At 43.2% G+C, this 20,476-nt stretch overlaps 1 protein-coding gene across 1 annotated transcript in view; it reads right to left on the reverse strand.

The window, feature by feature from the left end:
• DSCAM (DS cell adhesion molecule) overlaps window positions 1-20,476 on the reverse strand; it is a 632,639-nt gene that overhangs the window by 63,608 nt on the left and 548,555 nt on the right. The window contains exon 20 of the mRNA XM_047874074.1: window positions 17,183-17,316. Coding sequence (XP_047730030.1) covers window positions 17,183-17,316 — 134 coding nt within the window. The remainder of the gene's footprint in view (window positions 1-17,182; window positions 17,317-20,476) is intronic.

Here is a 20,476-nt window from a genome sequence, read left to right on the forward strand (position 1 = left end):
GTAATGAAGGACAGAGCTCTCTGAGATGTGGAAAACAAACGAAGTAAGCCGATGATTGCAGAGTTTTTACGTTTTTGTGAGAGTCTCCAGGCTGTGGCGCAGAGAAGGAGTCCAGGAGGAGCCCAGCAGCTTCCCTGAGTTAAGGATTCTCACCTGAGAGACTGAGAAGAGGCTGGTGTTCACAGGGTAGAGCTACACAGAGAGAGCACTCTGGGACTCTGAAGACGGTCCCACCTGGGTATGCCGCCAAGCAGATCTGTGAAGGTATTCGAGTAAACTACCAGAAACTAGGGAAACAACTACCTGAATGGATTGAAGGTCAAGGTGCCCAGCATTCACACAGGGTTGGGAATAGTGCCTGTTCCACCAGCCGGATTAGAAGCCCTCAAGATTCACAGGGCATCGGATGCAACGCATAAGGGTCTTACCTCGGTGGTGGGGAATAATTAGGTCTAGACTGAACACCACACTGGTATTGCCTAACAAATATTAAAAGCAAAATTCATATAGATGATATTGTCACTAACTAACTTAACTGCATCCCAGAACGAAAGTCAGAATATTTATAGCAGTGAAAATATCCAGTACAAGACAAGGTGAATTTTGTAATGTTTGACATCCCGTAAAATTTTTCCAGATATGAACAGCCCAAATATCCATCGACTGGTGAATGGACGCATAAACAAAATGTGTTGTATCCACACAACGAAGTATTATTCAACAATAGAAAGAAATGAAGTACAAGTACGTGTTTAACTTGGATAAATCTTGAAAATACTGTACTAAGTGAGAAAAGTCAACCACAAAAGATTACATGCTTATGATTCCCTTTTTACAAAATTTCCAGAATAGTCAAATCCAGAGAGACAGAAAGTACACTAGCAGCTGTCAGGGGCAGAGTAGAGTTGGGACAGAATGGGGAATGACTGCTGTAGGATATAGGGTTCCTTTCTGGGATGATGCTAAATGTTCTAACATTAGATAATAGTCGGGGTTGTGTAACTCTGTGAATATGCAAAGAGCCACTGATCTGAACACTTTAAAAGCATGAATTTTTTTATATGTGACTTATATCTCAAAAAAGCTGTTAGAAAAAAAAATTCAGGAATGGAAAAAACCAGAGAAACATTTCTTTCATAAAGAAAATGTAATTCAATCAATCCTAATTGACCCATAATTGACCTAGATACTAAATTTAGCAGAAACGGCATTGTAACAGTTATAGTTGTGTTATGACCATAGATATTCAAGAATTTAAATAGATTCATGAATGATATAAAAAGACCCAAGTCAAAGCTTGAGATGCAATTACAATATGTGAAATGAAAAATACACTGGATTAGATTAATAGCAGATGAGATCTGCAGAGAGAAAAAAAAGGTCAATGAACATGAAGACATATTAATATATGAAACACGGAGAGAAAACAGAGTACAAAACTTAACAAAGCTTTAGTGGGCTATGGAACAGCATCAAGCAGCCTAACATACATGTAGCTGGAATCACTAAAGGAGGAAAGGGAGGCATGACAGAAAAATGTTTCATGAAATTTTTCCAAATCTGGTGAAAACCATAAACACAGACAGCCAAGAATCTCAATGAACCTCAGCCACAGAAATATGAAGGAAACCACATCAAGGCATATCATAACCAAACTGCTCAAAACCAGTGATAGGAGATCTTAAAAGTAGTCAGAGAAGGGTCACATTATGTGTGGAGGAACAAACACAATGATGTCAGAACACTTCTTGTCAAAAATAATCCAAGTGCTTTTGAATGTCTTCCCAAAATTTGTACATTGAAACCTAATCCCCCAAGGTGATGACAGTAGGAGGCAGGGGCCTTTGGGAGGTGATTAGATCATGGGATTAGTGAGTGCCCTTATAAAAGAGACCCCAGAGAGCTCCCTTGCCCTCTTCCACCATGTGGGGACACAATGACAAATCTGCAATCCAGGAGAGGTCCCTCACCATAACCCCACCATGATGGCACCATGATCTTAGATATTCAGCCTCCAGAACGGTGAGAAATAAATTTCTGTTATTTATAAGCCACCTGATCTATGGTATTTTTGTTACAGTAGCCTGAGCTGATTAAGACATGAAGTAAGAAGACAGTAGAACAACATTTTTAAAGCACTAAAAGAAAAAAAGTCAACCTAGAACTCTATACTCAAAAAAACATATATTTCAAAACTAAAAAGAAATAAAGACTTTTCAAAATGTAAAAAGCTGAAAGAATTAACCATCGGCAGATCCACACTACAAGAAATGTTAAAGAAAGTCTTTCAGTCGGAAGGAAAATGATACCAGATAGAAATTAAATGTACACAAAGGAATGTAGAGTACCAGAAGCAGTAACTATAAAGGTAAATATATGATTTTTTCTTATTCTTTAAATCTCACTAAAAATAATTGATAATCAAAAGGTAATAATGACACAGTGTGGGGTTTATAACACATGTAAAAGTAAAATGTATGACAACAGTTGCACAAATATTAAGAAGAAAAAGTGGAGGCATATTATTAAAAGGTCCTTGTACTCTATGTGCAGCATATAACATCAGTTGAAAGTATAAAGTGATAAGTTAAATATATATGCTTTTAATCCTAAAAAATCACTGAAATTACAAAATAAATAGTAAAATAATGCTAATGAGCCAACCAAATAAATAAAATGAAGTGATAGAAAATATTAGTTAATTAAAAAAAACCCAAAAAAGCAGAAAAGAAACAAATATGACAATAAAAAACCCAAGTAGTAAGATTATAGATTTAAATCTATATCAATAGATCAATAATCTATTAAGTATAAATGATCTAAAATCCTAATTAATGCAGAGATTGTAAGAATGGATATAAAAGCAATACACAACTCTATGCTGCCTACAATAAATCTTTTTCAAATATAAAAACACAAGTATGTTAGAAGTAAAAGGACAGAAAAACGATACCGTGCTAATACTAATCAAAAGGAAGCTGGAGTGGTTATATTCATATCAGACAAAATAGATTTATGAGTAAAGAATCTTACCAGTGATAAAGAAGGTAATGTCATAATAATAAAGGGATCAATTCATCAAGAGGACATAACAATCCTAAACATTTATGAGCTTAATGACAAAGCTTCAAAATACATGAAGCAAGAGCCAGGGAATGTCAAGGAGGCATAGGCTCAGACAGGTCACACCTCTTCCTTAAAGAATCCATATAAGACAGGTAGACTGATATCAGATCCATTTTACAGATGAGGAATGCTATGGACTGAATGTGTGTGTTCCCTTACAATTCATATGTCGACATCCTAATCCCTAAAATAATGGGATTTGGAAGTGGGGCCTTTGGGGCTAATCAGCTTCAGATTAGGTCATGAGGGTGGGGCTCTCATTATATAATTAACACCCTTTCTTATACAAAAAAGGAAGAGACCCAAGAGCTTTCTCTCTCTACCATGTGAGGACACAGCAAGAAGGTAGCCATCTCTAAACCAGGAAGACAATGGACGCTGTATCTACTGGACCTCGATCTCGGATCTTGGATGTGGAGGCTGGTCTCCAGAACTCTGAGAAATAAGTGTCTGTTGTTTAAACCAGCCAGCGTGGTATTTTGCTCCAGCGGCCCAAGCAGACAAATACAAAAATTAGTACTGAGAGGTAGGGTGTTGCTGTAGCAAGCACAGAAACACATGGACGTGGCTTTGAACTGGGCAGAGGTGGGAAAAGTCTTGAGGCTGATGCTAGAAAAAGCTAAGATCCTGTGAAGGGACTGTTAATGATGACACTGGTGAGAGCTCACAAAGAAGGGGAGAACTGGAGAGAGAGTCTGCCTCTTCTTAGAGAACACATAAATGATGGCACACAGGGTGTGGGTAGAAATGTGGGTGGTAAAAGCCATTTTAGTGAAGCCTCAGATGGAAATTGGGAAAGTGTTATTGGATAATGGGAAAAGATGGTCTGTGCTGTACGGCGACAAAAAGTTTGCCTGAATTATGTTCATGTTCTAGTGTTTTTGTGGAAGGTCAAACGTGCAAGCGATGATTTTGGACACTTAGCTGTTGTAAGTGTGGCTCCTCCTGACTGCTTATGGAAAAATGCAAAAAGAGAGAGATGAATTGAAGAAGGAATTGTTAAGCCAAGAAGAACCAGAACTTAAAGATTTGGGAAATTCTCAGCCTATCCATATGGCAAAAACAGGAGAAAGTGTGAGAACAGTAAGGGTGTGGCCTAGCAGCCCTGTGGTGAGGAGATTGGTGTGGGTGAGAACTATGGACTGAAAACAGCCACACCAGCAGGAACACTGCCAGTTGAACCTAAGGAGACTGAGATGGGATAGAAGTAAAAAGAGCTGAGTTCTAGATTCTACAGGACAGGATGATAGAGCTATGTGGCCCTCAACTCATGCTGTTCTTCAAGAAGAGGGAAGAATAGCTCTGAAGGATATTCAGAGATCATCAGGGTCATGGCCTTGGTTTCAGCAGGCCAGACAGCCTCCACCTGAAGCCATGAGGACTGGACCTCCCAGAGCTGAGTGGCGGAGAGCCTTGCCTGGCAGAGCCTTGCAGAACTCCAACATGGACAGAGGACAGAGCCTCTGCATAGAGCCACAGCATGGGCAGAACCCTCCTGACAAGTCGGGGAGAGATTGCAATCCCAGAGGTGTCACTGGTAGAGCATTGAACTAAAGAGGATTATTCTTGTTTCTGAAGATCCAGCGGGATCTGCTAAGTTTTAGACTTACTTGGGGCCATCAGTCCTTCCTTCTTTCCTATTTCTTTCTTTTGGAACGGGAATGTCTACCCAATGCATGTCCCATTGTATTTTAGAAGCACGTAACTTGCCTGGTCTCACAGGTTCATAGCTGGAGTGGATTTTGTCTCCAGATGAATGTACCTGGAGTCTTACCCATACCCGATTCAGCCAGTATGTAGATGAGACTTTGGACTTTAGAGTAGATGTTGCAATGAGTTAAGACTTGGGGAGCTACTGGGATGGAACGAATGTATTTTGCACTTGACATGGACACAGGCTTTTTGGGGCCAGGGGCAGAATTGACTGAATGTTTGTGCCCCCTCCAATGCATATGTTGAAATCCTAACACCCCAATGTGATATTAGGAGGTGGGGCCATTGGTAGGTAATTAGGTCATGAGAGTGGAACCCTCATGGGCGGGATTTGTGCTCTTATAAGGGGATGAAGAAACAAGAGATCTCTTTCTCTATCTCTCTCTTCCGTGTGTGTGTGTGTGTGTGTGTGTGTGTGTGTGTGTGTGTTTGCCATGTGAGAATACAATGAAAACTCAGGAAAAAGTCCTGCACCAGACACTGAATCTGAGGGTGCTTCGATCTTGGGACTTCCCAGCCTCCTGAACTATGAGAAATAAAGATCTATTATTGAAGCCACCCAGTGTGGTATTTTGATATAAAAGTGAGACCTAGGCAAGGAAACTAAGGTACAGACAAAGTAAGTGCCTCACTAAGGTCAGAGTGGCAGAAAGGGTGGGCAGAGGTTCAAGCTCAGTGCCTCTGGCCCAAGTCCAGTACTGCCATTTACAAGCAACCAGACACGGGAAGGGCTTACTTTTATCCCTGTAAGCTGTAGGTCATTAGGCTGTGTGAACTGCAATCCCAGCTCTATAATTAACCAAGGGGTGCAAATGTTAACTATACCTGTTCATTGTCAGAGATCTCATGCTCACTCAATAAGAAATAAAGTCAGAGAATTTCCCATTGTCCAGTATTTGACTTCTGTATATACACAGTGTCAGATGATTAAAGGGAGACGATAGGGCTCTTGGAGAAGTTCCTCAGGTGTGCACATATGTTCATGTGCATGCACTATCGTTACCCTACCTGCCCCCGTTGCCACCCCACCCCTCTCACACACACCAGTCCTGTCTTGTGTTCAGAAGATCACGGGGAAATCAAATCCTTCTAGAATTTCGGGGGGAATTTGGCTTGTTTCCTAGCAGTTCGACGAGACAATCCCAAGACTGTGTGTATTCGTATTCTGTAATGTTCCAAGGCTATGTTGTTGCCAAATTAATTTTACAAAGCTTAATGATGTGCAAATTATAACAATCGCTCCTACTGAACATTAAGCATCAACAGAGCATTAAAATATATTTACAAAATAAGGGTTTTCTGTGAAGGGCGCATAGCTTTTAGTTAAAACTCAATAAGCATCCTGTCTAGAAGGTACAATTTGCTCTTGACTACCTCCAAACTAGGCATTTTATTGAATTTTTATCTGCAACACAAGGCATGGATAAAATCAATGATAAAAATACAATTTCTTATGCAATAATATTTGTTTCACTATTTATATGATAGATCATCCAAAGCCAAAGTAAAAAGGTTTGTTTATAGAAAATTCTTCCCGCTGGAATGAAATTTCTCTATAGATGAGGGTGAGAAATAACAGTCAGGCTGTTCAGGGGTTCCTATTGGTTATTCGGGAAATTTAGTTGCACTGGTGTGATCTCCCTCTGATACCAGCCTATTTCCCTATGGCTGCCATAATTAGGCACAATTTTTTTGTCTCTCAAAACAGAAGGTTGCCAAATGAGCAATTTAAACAATAGAAGAGTTGATTTTTTTTTCTTCATAATATGTGTAACTGGATATTAAATGCGACTTTTCCTGTTGTCTTAAAGTTTTAGCAATGAGCTTCACAAGTGAGAATCATCCCAAAGATGCTGGTACTTTCCTTCCTAACAAGAGACGTGAGATCAATCAGGCAGGGCTTTCTGATTCTGATGACCTGTCCATCATCCATCTCTGGGCCCCATGAGAGGCTAAGTCAAGAACAGGATATTCTTTTTTTTTTTTTTAATATGAAATTTATTGCCAAATTGGTTTCCATACAACACCCGGTGCTCATCCCAACAGGTGCCCTTCTCAATGACAGAAGTCCGTGTCCATGCCCACCTAGCGGTGCCAGGAGGTTAGGAGCTCCAAGAAAACCACTCAGAGAGCTTGGAGTTTGGAAGAACACAGAGATAGGTGAATCACCAATCAGGCCAAAGGCTATGTAGGGTGGCAAAGGCTAGTCCTGCTCCCAGCAGGAGAGCAGGTTCCTGGGGCTGGCTGTCACTTCCATCATGGTGGGTTAGGGATGCTTCCATGTAGGCCCTGCAAGGAGACAGCAAGACTGGCTGCCTCCAGGAGTGTAAGATGCCTTCTACAGAGGGGTGTACTGCAAATTCCATAATTGTTTATCCGTAGATGGTGCGTAATTTAACCAACGTTAACAAGTCCAAGAGGTGGCAACAGGTAAGAGACAAAGAGCCAACTGGGAAAAAAGATAATCAGATGTTCACTCAGGGTAGTGAAGCAAATCTGTTTGTTCAAAGCCTTCCTTTTGATGCTCAGTTAAAAATACAGGTTCTGAGAAAGAGGGGGGATGAATATTGCTTCCTTACGAAACATTTTCCTCAATATTCTATATGAGATAAAGTAACTGATTATGTTTACCTTCCATCAACTGTCTTTTTATTGGACACTAGCTTTCTCAACACAACGATCTAACCACGTTTGAGCTGACTTGCTAATTTCCATGTGCATTCCATCATGTGTCACTGCCTCCCACTCTCTGGGAATGGTCAGTGAGAAGGGTTCCATTTTCTTTCCAGATTTCTCCTAACACTCCAGCTGCAATGATGCATCAGAGACTTTGAAGCATTGAGAGTGTGGAGGGAATAGAAAGGCTTCTCTCTGAAGGGCAGCGAGACAGAAAAATTGTAGTCAAGGAAAAGCAACCCCCAAATGTAGGTTCTTAGGATTAATGAATCAAAAATGGCAGAAGGAGAAACTGGTGGGGAGGAGGAAGAGAGACACTTTTCTCAGTATTTAAATATTTAAATGTCTAAATATTTAATTTCCTGCTGGCAGATCTATAACTCTGTCGTCTCATCTTCAAAGTTAAGACAGAGATATTAGCCACTCTAGAAGATTTGATTATGCCTACGATGCAAATTAATCTTGAATGGATCACTATAACTGGGCTGATAAGGGATGGCCAGAGGAATAGGACATCTGGGGACAGCCATGTAAACTCACTGGACTACAGATCTCTCCTCTGGGTCTTGCAAAGAAAAGGTACGTAAGAGCTCTTAGCCCCATGCCTGTAATGGGGAAACCTCATAAATAGTTGCTGTGCTTGAATTCACAGGCGTTTACTGAGTTCAAGTCCAGTGTGTAGACTGTGAGGTAAGTTCCTGCCCCAAGGGAACAAGAGATGATCATGGGTTGGCAAACGGAGGATTAATTACACGAGGCATGGTAAAATTCTGGTAAGTTCTTGCTAAAATCTAGAAATAAAAATCATTTGAATTCCCTTGCCAAAACTACTCCAGTTGTAGCGGAGGACATGATTCATATTTGCAAAATACCTAGGAAAATAAATAAAAAACTGCATGTGTTTGATTTAAAAAAAATATTCATGGCAAAGTTTTTTTTGTTTCTTTGTTTGTTTTTATAAAGCCTCAGACATGCTGGCTTCCCTAAAATTGTACCAAGAGTGGAAAACATAGCTTGTGATATAAACGTTGCAATCCTCAAGCCAGGCAGCTCACGTTCATGTGTTATTCCTTTCTTATTATTGCTTTGGGTCTGGTGGATGGAGTCGTAGATTTCTGAGGGACCCAACAGTATACTCCTCCAAAGAATGTAGAGGTTTCTGGAAGCTCGGTTTTCTCCCTGTGCTCCAGTGTCACCCGTGAAGAGCCTGCTGCTTTCACTACAGAATTCTTTTTGCCTTGTGGTTTTGGTGCAATAATTTCCCTCATATTTAAGACACTTTTTAACCAGTAAATAAGATAAAATTAGCCACAATGAATTACTTCAAACACTCTTTAGCAAATTCTATCAAACTGGATGCTTAACCAATAATTGCTGGATTCATTTCCAAATCCCTCACACTACTTAGCTCGATGGGTGGCTTGCAAAGTCTTGTGAGCCTTCTCACATCCCCTCAACAAGGCACATCTGCCCTTTGTTTATAGGTCATGCATGGTCCTTATCTTTATCCCACTTTGGATTGTGGTCTTGCACAGTCTGGGTGCAACCTTGTGGTCTTGGATGGAGTTCAGGTTCTTTGAGGGTGGCCCTGCAGTGGCCCTCCCTTTATGGATGCCCCGGACACCCTAGATCCCAGTGTTGCAAAATCAGGGCTCACAGACCACAAAGTGGAATGGGCTGAGGAAATGCCTGTTGCATCAAGTTGACTAATGACCTAGAAATGACTTGAATGCAATCAAGAAAAACTGTGTAGAGAATGACTATGGATTCACAGGCCGCTCAGATCAAATTATTCAGCGTATCTCACAGATATAAAAAGAATTCCACTTAAAAAAATTTCAATTAACTTTTTAATGAAAAACTAATTCCATCAAAGAAGCATGGTGCTTTAAAAAGCCCTAATATCTAACTATTAAAAAAAAAGACTCGAATGTTCTGATTTTGTAGATAGTATGTTCACAGCAGTGATTTAAAGAAACCTCTCCCAAAGCAAGATAAACAAAATAGGCAGCTCTTTGCATTATTGGACACTCCGAGGCCATATCAAATCTTTCTGTTTAGGGGCATAGAAAATGATCTGGATTACGTTCAGAATCAGTAGTTGGCTGGATCGACTTCAGGTTTGTCTTTGTTCTTATGTATAAGACATTTTGCCCTGATTTTCATTTTATTTCAGTATTTTCACCTCTAACAGAAGATAATGGATCAATGAAGACCATCCTAAAGGGACAGACCGGGGTGGGGAGCCTGCATGGTGGGAACAACATATTAATGCTACTTGCTTTATGCAAGTCAGTTCTGGTGGTTTCCTCTGCACTTGACTGAGATGCCTGTAACCGCCATTATATCTTCCACTGTTGGCTACTTTTTTAAAAAGTCTTCCAAACAGAAGATATTTTACTTTTGGGCCTTTCAAATATAAAAATCATTATTTTGCAAGTGCATTAAAGTTGACACCCAGAAAATGCTTATAAGGAGCTGGTGTCTCCATGTTCCTGTGTAGAATCGGGGCTTCATCCGGTTAGCCAGACTGGCATTACAGGGTCCTTATAGTTCCCAGGCTCTTTTGAACAAAGTCACCTCCACTCACTACAATTTTGCCTGGTCTCTTCTCTGCTGTCACCCCATCTGCTGTACCAATGATCTATCTGCAAAAGTGCTTTCTTAAGCTGACTTGATCACTATCACTTATTCGGTAACGCACAAGTAATTCATCGCACAGGTGTAAATGGAAGAAACCCATGCACTCTTAGCCAACTTTTGGCTGCTCCAAAATTTCTGGCTTTGCCATCACAGAAAGGAGATCCACCATCAGGTCTTTTAGACAGAACTATGGAAGGATGATCTCCATGTCAGTGATTTAAAAGCATGGGCACTGTATATAACTCCTGCTGAGACTGAAAAGCCTCCCCAAGCAGAGGATATGCTTTCCTGCGTTATGAACCAGAAACTTCATCATACAGTTTAACTTCTATTGCATGACTTACTGCCGTAATCCATACAATTTAATTCAACACAACATTTTATGAACATCCGCTATTTCAGCATAATACCAGGCTTTCTAAAGGAATAAGGGTGACTGACGGTGGGGTGTGCGCTTGAACTGGGGGCCCAACGATGTCCCCACCTAATGATAACACAAGGGATTGTGGTGGTTACACCAAAGTGAGGTTGGAAATCAATACTGGGGACCTCCGAGGCGAGACGGAGCCCGCTTCCCAGGGAAGGCCATAGGCTGTCATCGTGAAGGGCCTGGACTCTAAGCTCAGACACCTGTGGGTTGCAGACCCTGTCTTTACCTTGCTAACCACATGGTCCCGGCAGACAGTACATTCTCCATTTCAGTACCATTACAACGAGGTAATCATAACCCCACCTGCATATGATAACCGTTGGAATTAACTGATGAAAACCAGGATTTTTTTAAGATGTGAGTCATAGAAGCAATTTTGTGAGTTATGACAATCATTTACAGAGCAAAACAGAAGAGAACAAAAATCCAACGGTTTGGAAAATATCATAGCGCATCCTGTGTGGGAAGTGTAAGTTTTGTTTATGAAGCTTTTGTTGTGTGTGTACTGGTTGTGATTATAAGATGCATTTCCTATTGTGAGTCATGAAAGAATGAGCTTGGAAACCATAGGCATAACGTGTTTAGCAGACAGTGGCTAGAATACAGAAAATGCTCAAAAATGGTGGAATAAATAATAAAGCATTTAGGTTGAGCCTTAAGAATAAAGACTTTAAATGGGAGGAGGACACACACACACACACACACACACACGATGGAACGGCTTAGGAATAGATGGATAGGTTAACAGAATAGGAGATAGGACACTGGACAGGAGTTAGAGCTGGATTATGGAAATCTGTTCAGGTCATCTTGAGGATTTTGAATTTTGTTTTAGGTAAAAAGGGAGAAGTCATCCAAAAATTTGCCCAAGGGAGTGACACGGTCAGATACAGAATGGGAAAGAATGATTATGGCAGCAATGTGGACAATGGATAGGCCCTTGAGCCTGGCAGTGGAAGGACTTCTGACTGGTTTGGTTCCCCAAGTGGGCATGAAAAGAAGGGAGAAGATTAAAAGATACTGCAGGGAGAGACTTCTCATGACACAATGTCACCTCGCAGATGCTATTTCCTCTGGTCATAATACCTTTTCATAAGGTAGAGCTCTTCCCTGCCTACAAGCCAGGGCTACAGGTGCATCCCAAGAAGCTGTCTCTGACCCCACTGTTTGAGAAACACCCCCTTGCCTGTGGCTTCTGCCACAGTGTCCTGTGCTCTGCAGGTCACAGTCGTGTCCTTTGCCACGTCACAAGGACAGTGACAATCCCTGGCATTTTCTGACTTCCCTAGAACCAGGAACTCCTCAAAGAAAGGCAGACACTATCCTTTATCACCGTGGTCCCACGGTCGCCATTGGAGCTGTTCTCCCAGCTGCCCTGGTTTTCCTGTCTTCTGGGTACTTGTTAGGATTGTGCTTCCTGGCCCCCTTGTGGTTGGGGGAGGCCACGTTATGCCTATGTCAGACCTTCCAGAGATGTATTCCCTCTGCCATAAAACCTGCATGGGTGCTTCCCAGAGTACGGATAATATGGACCAGAGCTACGACAACTCACAACAGACGTGAATGTGGAAGAAAGATAAAACTGTTGGTGTAAATCCCTGAGGTTTTAGGCCTCTGGTCAGAGGACAAAGGGTACTGTTAGATCAGTGGCTTAGCTGGGAAACAGGAAGAGAAGGAGGACAAGAATGAATTTGATTCAGAACACGTTGGATGCGGTGGGGTCTCCGTGAAGACACGGATGGAAGGAATTTGGAAATATGGGGTTGCCTGGTCCTCTAAGATGGTCAGTCGGGGTTGGAGAGAAACATTTTTGATCTCTGTAACTTCAGATGATAGTTAAATTATAAAAACAGATTCAAAGGCACCTGGGTGGATCAGTCGGTTAAGCATCCAACTCTTGATTTTGGCTCAGGTCATGATCTCACGGTTCATAGGTTTGAGCCCCACATTGTGCTCTGCACTGACAACCCAGAGCCTGCTTGGGATTCTCTCTCTCCCTCTCTCTCTGCCCCTTCCCTGTGCTCTCTCTCTTTCTCAAAATAAATAAATATACTTTAAAAAGTATATAAGATTCAGTGATTCATGGGGACAATAAAGAATAGGAAAAGAGGATAAAGGAAGAGTATTGAGAAATGCCTACATTGAAGGGTGGCTGTCAAGGGAGAGGGAGCCTAAGAGAAGAGAAAGTCTAAAAATAGAAGGGAAGTTAAGTCAGAATTTAAACACAGATAGCTGTATAATAATGGCATGCTACATGGCAGCCTGAAATGGGAAGAGTGCCACCTCCCCAAAAGGGAATAGCCTTGTACACCCAGAGGGTGCACGGTGACTTCTGAGACAGGAGCAGTGGCCAGTGAGATGGACAGCATTATAATACAGATGGTCAAGTTGACCCCGCTTGACAATTCCATCACGGCACCGTGGTTTGACCTGAGATTCCTCAACAATTCTGGCTTCCTAAAGCCACTCTCTCTTGTCCTCAGCCCCATGATTTATTAAATGCAGTCCCGGGGGGCGGGTCCAAGGAAAACCCACACCTGCTGTTTTGGTTTGGAAGCTGCCCAGACCTGGTGAAGGTTACTTCCCTGGTGTCTCTGAAGACTTGCTTACTTCTAAGTCGTGGGCTACACTGTGGGGAGTTTTGTTGCTGAAAGCTGTCTTCTGGAGAAGAAGGGTACTGGAACATTCTCAGTTGCTCATCCGGCAACGTCGATGGAACACCTATCCTGTGCAGGGGCTGGATCACCTTATCGTTTGAAACTGGAATAATTGAGGTGAGTCACAGCTCACTGATATGATCGTTTCAAGCCTTCTGATTTTGTTCTTCATTGCTGAGAAGTTCATGCTGTCTGATTTCACGTTTCTAAGTCCCATCTCAATCGGCTTAGCGCTGTAGAAGAGACACTTTCTCTATCCTTGTCCTTGGTTAATCTAGGGCACTCCCCATAGGCTGCTTTCATGAGGGGAGGAGGGCCAGAGGGGAGATCCAGCCTCGCGACTCTCTCCCTGGGACCTTACAAGGTAGTGTGTGAATTGATCCTTCAAACTGTCATCTATGAAAATTCAGAGTCACGCCCCCCAAATTATACGCCTGAGTTCCTTGAAGCAAATGAACTTTGAGATTTTGCTGCTCGAATCTCTGCCTGGGGCGGTTAATGTCTCCGTGCATCTGCTGGTCCGGCACGGGGAGACTCTGCGTTTACCTAGCGCCACCAGACTTTAGATGCATTTACACTTTCTTATCTGGCCACACAAAGTTTCAAATCCCAACACCTTTTACTAGGCTAACCCAAGAGAACGCAGTGAAACCAGCATCTATTCTTAGACCATGGGCTTTACCCATTAGAGAGAAGAGCGTGGGTCTTGTAACAAGGTCCATTCACTGGGGGTCTTAAGAGGAAATTTACATCAGCGAGCAAGTCAGCCGAGGGACTCCTCTAAAGAAGATTAAATTACAGGCTGTGCTGTGTCCTCATTTATCCTGCCATGTTCTACATTCCACTGTGAAATCATTTCAAAGAAAAGAAATACTCGGCCGAGCAAGAATATCATACGCAGCTAGCACTGCCCTCTGGTGTTCATTCTGACACATGGGCGGAAATGTGAACGCCTCACAAAACGTCATCCCATCCCTTCTTCTAACTTAGAGTCAAATTCCAGAAACCCAAGATGGAACAAAAACCCTTCTTTCCAGCAATTTGTACGCTCTTACTAATTCCATGTGAAAGAAAGCTCCACAAAGCAATGGGTGAGATTTTCCAATGTTTCCTTCCTAAGAGAAATGTATTAGTTCTCTCTGGTCTTCACTTATAATGGTATTATTTTATTTTAAAAATAGGTCTCCTAGGGGAAAATGTCTGTACCTCCCACTTGGTTTTTCTGTCACCCTAAAAGTGCTTTAAAAATAAAGTCTATTAAAGAAAAAACTAGGCCCTGGGGTCTTAAATGATGTTTGACGTGGATAAGCAGCCATGTGACTCTAGAGATGGACTCAGCCTGATTCTGGTTCCCTCCACTTTACTGCACACAGCTTGGGATTCTGGACCCTCTTTGCCAAACTTACACGACGCTACCCAGAAGACCACAGTGCTTTGTAACGATCATATTTCTAGATCTACAGTGCTTTATAATAGAGTCAAAGGCAGCACAGAGACACCCGGTGAGTGGCAGTCAGACATGAAGGAGGTGAGAAATTTGGCTGTTAATTCCCATCTTTTCTGGTTAGTTCGATCTTACGATTGTTGTTTTCAGAAGGGTCTTGTTGGGAAGGTACTGGGTGGTTGAATCCTATTGTGGCGTGCGTGGAGAGATGGTGGGAATCCTTGGGCAAATCTTTTCTACTCTTTCTTATAGACAGTTGGCTCATGTTTTTAGGATTTGTAACTCTTCCTATTTTATTGTGTGAAATCCACAGGCTGGGGGGACAAAGACTAACATGGCCCAAAGCGGCCACCTGTGGGCCTATCTCATCCAAGCATCGGTCCATCAGGACTAATGTCAAGTAAGCCAGGCTGGGGTTTTAGTTTAGAGATAAAGAGCAGATTGAGGGTGTTCTGGGTACCCTGAACTCTTTTCCTAGCTTGGTGGAATCAGAACAGCAAATGTGAGTCCTACAGCAAACAGATGAAGGAATGAGTGAACAAAAATAAAGAAGCATTTCAAATTCCAGTGGAACATAGGTATTCGTTATTTTCGCAAGATTTTGTCTCTCTTTGGCGCACGGTTATACGTTGGGGCTGAAGACAGAACCAGGGCCTGCCCAGGGGTCCTCCGTGAGCCCTGAGTTCAGGAGTCCCAGAACATGATTTCCTGGCGTTTCGCCTCAGCACCACACCGCTCTGTGCCTCTGCACTTTGACTGACAGAATTCAGCAGGGGAGAATTAACAGCATATTTGAAACCAAAGAAGGAACCCACAAGAACGTTCTGGAGCGCAACTCTGACCATTTACATTTAAATCTTTACTCCAGCTCTGGAGGTGCTGCTGTTGACGTGAGCTGAACACACGCTCTCCCCGTCTCTCTGCTGTCAACCATGCTCACCGTCTGGGGCGTGTGGGGTCCCCTGCAGATTCTAGACTTAGGAAAATGCAGCACGTGAATTATAGAATTAATGAATAAATCAGCTCGAGAATATTATTCAGCCTTAAAAAAGGACATTCTGGGGCGCCTGGGTGGCTCAGTCAGTTAAGTGTCTGATTTCAGCTCAGGTCATGAGTTCACGGTTCGTGAGTTCGAGCCCCACCTCAGGCTCTGTGCTGCCAGCTCAGAGCCCGGAGCCTGCTTCAGATTTTGTCTCTGTCTCTCTCTGCCCCTTCCCCACTAGCGCTCTGTCTCTCTCTCAAATATAAATAAAACATTAAATAAAAAGAAGGTCATTCTGATAGCTGCTACAAGATGACCGTTGAGCACATCATACAGGTGCAACACGCGAGTCACAAAAAGACAAATACTGTACGATTCCACTTACATGGGGTCCCTAGAGTAGCCAAAGTCACAGAGGCAGAAAGCGGAATGACAGGTGACAGGGCCGGAAGGAGTTGGGAACGGGGAGTCAGTGTTTCACGGGGACAGAGCTTCAGTTTGGGGAGACAGAGACGTTCTAGAGGCGGATGATGCTTCACAACCATGTGAATATACCTAATGCCACTGACCTGGACACTTAGAAGTGATTCGGATGGCAAATTCTGCATTACGGTATTTTATCACAATAAAAACCAAAATTAATCTGTGTATTCACTCCACAAACACTGACTGACGATACAGGTCTCCTTCTATATACCCCAGCAGGAGGACAGAAAGACAGGTCACGTGGTGCCAACCCCAGAAAATGCCGTAAATATTCCTGTGAAGATAGCATGAATTTTGTGGTCCTACTCTGGCTTTCTTTCCTCTAAAATTTCCCTTTTCGACATGCTTTTGTAGCTGGTCTAAGAAACAGTTTAGCTCTATAATTATGACCCGGTAGTAATAATATTAATGGTAATAAATATAGAACGTTGAAGTATTAATTACACGAACTCTTTTAACTCTGTCTCAGTGAATGAGGTGGGCTATGCGATTGTCGGGGTCACAGATCCTCAGCACAGGCCCTCGTTTCTGGCCCGACAGTGGCTTGCCTGCTTCTCTTAGTGGGGGACGGGACCTGGCAGGAAGATGGGGTGGGAGTTGGGGGCACAGGAGGGAGGTCAGAGGGAAGGGGGGGGAGGCAGGGAGGGCCTGGCAGGCACAGAATGACGCGTCCAAGAGCAAAATCAATAAGCGTTGTCCACTGACTACCAATTAAGGCACAATTCAGACCTCTGGGTTTTGATTTTGAGAAGCCGGCTGGCGGTGTTGTGGGAAGTCACCAACTGAACAATACTTCTAGATGACTGTGTCCCTTATAATGATTCAGATGTGTATTTTCAAGTGAGGTGTAAATGAGGATGTTGCTTTGTGGTAGAGACAACAGCGGGGGGTGGGGGGGCGGCGAATAAAACCACTGGAAAGACCCAAGTAGGTGGGAAACAAAGGAATGAACGTGTCCCAAAGGAGCACTCGCAGCTCGTTTTCTGGAAGGTGCTTGAAAGGCACTTGGTTATTTACCAACTTACTGTGGGATAGGGGTGGGAGCAGAATACAGTGTACTTTCGGATGATGCCGTTCAGCTTGAGAGGGGGAAGCCAGGACACAAAGACCATGGAGGCTGAGGCCGCCGCTGCCTTCACTCCCGCAGGAGGACCTGGAACTGAAGAGCCGGGCATTTAGTCACAGCGATGGGGCTTCCGACCAGGCGCTCTGGCCCACGCTGCCCAACACAACCCCCGCTCCGGCTAGGCCTGGCCCCTCTCTCTGGCCACCTCCTCAGGGGTCAGTGCTGTGGGCTCAACCGCGTCCCCTCGGAATCCACGTGGTGAAGCCCCAGCCCCCAGAAGCTCAGAATGTGACCTGACTTGGAGAAGGGGTCTCCACAGAGATGACCAAGTGAAACTGTGGTCACTAGGGTGGCGCTAATCTCATGTGACTGGTGTCCTTATGAAAAAAGGGAAATGTGGGCACAAAGACATATACAGAGAGAAGACCATGTGAGGACACGAGGGGCGAATGGCCCCCTAAAAGCCAAGGGCAGAAGCCTGGAACAGACTCTCCCTCATAGCCCTCAGAGGGAGCCCACCTGGCCCACACCTTGATTTTGGATTTCCTGGCCTCCAAAAACCATGGGACAACCCATTTCTGGTGTTGAAGGCCTCCCTCTGCGGGGCCCTACGCCAGCAGCCCTAGGAGCTGACAGAGCCTCTCTTTGACGAGTGACCCGTGCTCCACACGAACCCTGTCCAAGGGCATGTCCTCTAACGGCCTAATTTTAGCAAGAACGCTGCTCGGTCAGTTCAGCCAGAATCCCCTCAATATCGGATCACTTGATACATGATCAAAGACTTCATTCTCTTCCACACCCAGGTACTATCCCATCATCCTTGCGTGCCTTCAACCAGAGTCCTGTTTGATCACTCTAGTCAGAATACCCTTACCCCCAAGGTCTCCTATCAGTAATTCTCCACCCACAGCCCCATCCTTCCCCTCCACTCCTTGGCTGTAAATTCCCACTTGTACGTGAAGTCGAGCCCGGCCTCTCTCCCCTGCCACAAACTCCCACTGAGGTCGACCCCACATATTCACGTCACAGCAGTGCCCCTGAGAAGTGTGCCTGCTGCTGCTCTTTAACAAGTGCCATGAATAACTGTTGCTTCAACAGAACTAATACATTCAGTTCAAGTCCCTGACTTCCTGGGAGCCTTCTTTACCCATTTCAGTCCCTTGTGAGTTCCTGCCTCTGAACAGCTGGAGAATTTAGTTTCTTGTGCTGCTATAGTGTTTGGCTTTGAACAGGCTGGGGACGTACATCTTGCCTCCTGAGTTAGAGACGAATGAGGGCAAAGTATCTTGGTCTTTAGGGACCACTCTTCCTTGCCCAAAACACTTTGTAATGACATCTCTTTTGGCTCAGGGGAGGTACAGAAACACTTTTTTACGAGGATGGATTTTTGTGTCAAAGATTCACATTTGTATAGACAAGAGATACCCTTCTGTAAGCCATCTAAGAAAGAAGGAAATGGTGCTAACAATATTAAGCATAATTTGTCAATGAGATCAAATGCACGTATTCCTTCCCCCCATCTTTCTGTTTTCCAGGTAGAAGAGGGAGGATGGAGTGAGGTGGACAAGACATGGGGAGAAGAGAAAAGAGCATTAAAATTGCTATGGGATAAGCCTTAAGGATCTTGCTTTGTTCCTCGTTGGTCTAACTGTCCACCTGGAGGGTGGTTCCCACCTTGATGGAGGTCTTGAAATTCCAACCGATATACATCCCTTGTGAGCCCCTGGAGGAATCTTTGAGTCTCTTCCTGCTCCAGTAACAACATAACTGCTCACTAAATATTTGTGGAGTTGACTATGTGTCTCATGATTGTCATCTTGACTCTTTAAGGTCAAAAGAACAAAACCAGCAATCACCATGAGAGCTAATGTGGGTGTGACATCACCACCACTTGAAAATATAAAATCTTGGGATCAGGTTTTGACACATCCTGTTGGTGGCAGAGGGTCTAGAAAAGAGGACACAAGTAAGTGATGACACCAGGATTACTAAGTCTTTGGGAACAAGGCACTGTTGTGCTGAGTATGGAGGGCACTTGTGCTTAGGTTTCCTATTGGTGAGGGGAACAGCCAAGACACCCCCAAATCCACAACCTGGTTGAGACCCACAAGGGCTCCTCCTGAACACCAAGTGTAGAGTGGACATTTGTTTGACATTTTCATCCTAACGGGTGCCCCAGATTCTCCAACACACTCCATTCCTTCTGTAAAGCAACCACCTGGCTGGCATTCACCATACCCAACATTCCCTCTGGCCAGCTTCTTTCTAGAAGCCCAAGGGCTTGGGCAACAACCACTTGAGTGGCTGCTCGACAGAAGTCAGCCATATTTGTTTCTACCTTGTTTGTGACAATTAAACCTGTCGTGGTAATGTAATTTAATTCATTATCCAAACCAATGAAATAGGAGTGCCAAATAAAGCTGTTTCCATGACAATTAATGGGACTTCTTTGGAAAAGCTTTCTTAAAGGTAAGCTAAAAAAAGAAGGTTCGGCTAGGTTTGGGCCAAGACCCTTGAAAAAGATGACACACGTAGCAAATATCAAGACAAACAGATTAAAAAAAATCAAGCATAAGTTGTTGGCAAACGGCATCATGCCTTACTCTACTCTCAGAGAACTTAAACTGGAAATGGCAGATGATCCATGATGAAAACAGTTTATGGAAACAATGACATAGACTTCTAATCTCTTCATCCAAAACTTAATAGAAATTAGACCATATTATTTAATTAAAGAATGATTAGAGAATCAATCTGTATTGTCTGCTTTGAGTTAAAATAGAATGTTTAAGGTATATCTGTTGGCCACTTTACACTCCTTCCTCTATTTGATTATTTCCATTGACTTGTCTCGATTATATCAAAGGGCATTTACCATGTAAATCCCTATCTGACTCCTCATACACTTGATGATGCATGATCTATCTCGTGCAACCTTTTTTTCTAGGGTTATTAGAATTTTATACCACAGAGGAATAGCTACATAGAAACTTTGAGGAACAAGACATTCTGGAAAAGTTTTCTGCATCGCTGAGCCACTATCTTAAGAGTTAGAATGTAAATTGTAGTTCTGGTTTGGATTATCCCACAATGGTTCAAGGTGTGAGCCCTGTAGCCCCACCGAGGGCTTTTGTTCAGCTCCAACACTTAGGTCCATGTCCTGGGCAAATTCATTAACTTCTCCAACAAGCCTTAGTCTCCTCCTCTATGAAGCTAGACCAATAATTGTACCTATTTACAGTTTTATTGCTAG

This window comes from Prionailurus viverrinus, chromosome C2, assembly GCF_022837055.1.
Source record: "Prionailurus viverrinus isolate Anna chromosome C2, UM_Priviv_1.0, whole genome shotgun sequence".
Lineage (NCBI taxonomy): Eukaryota > Metazoa > Chordata > Mammalia > Carnivora > Felidae > Prionailurus > Prionailurus viverrinus.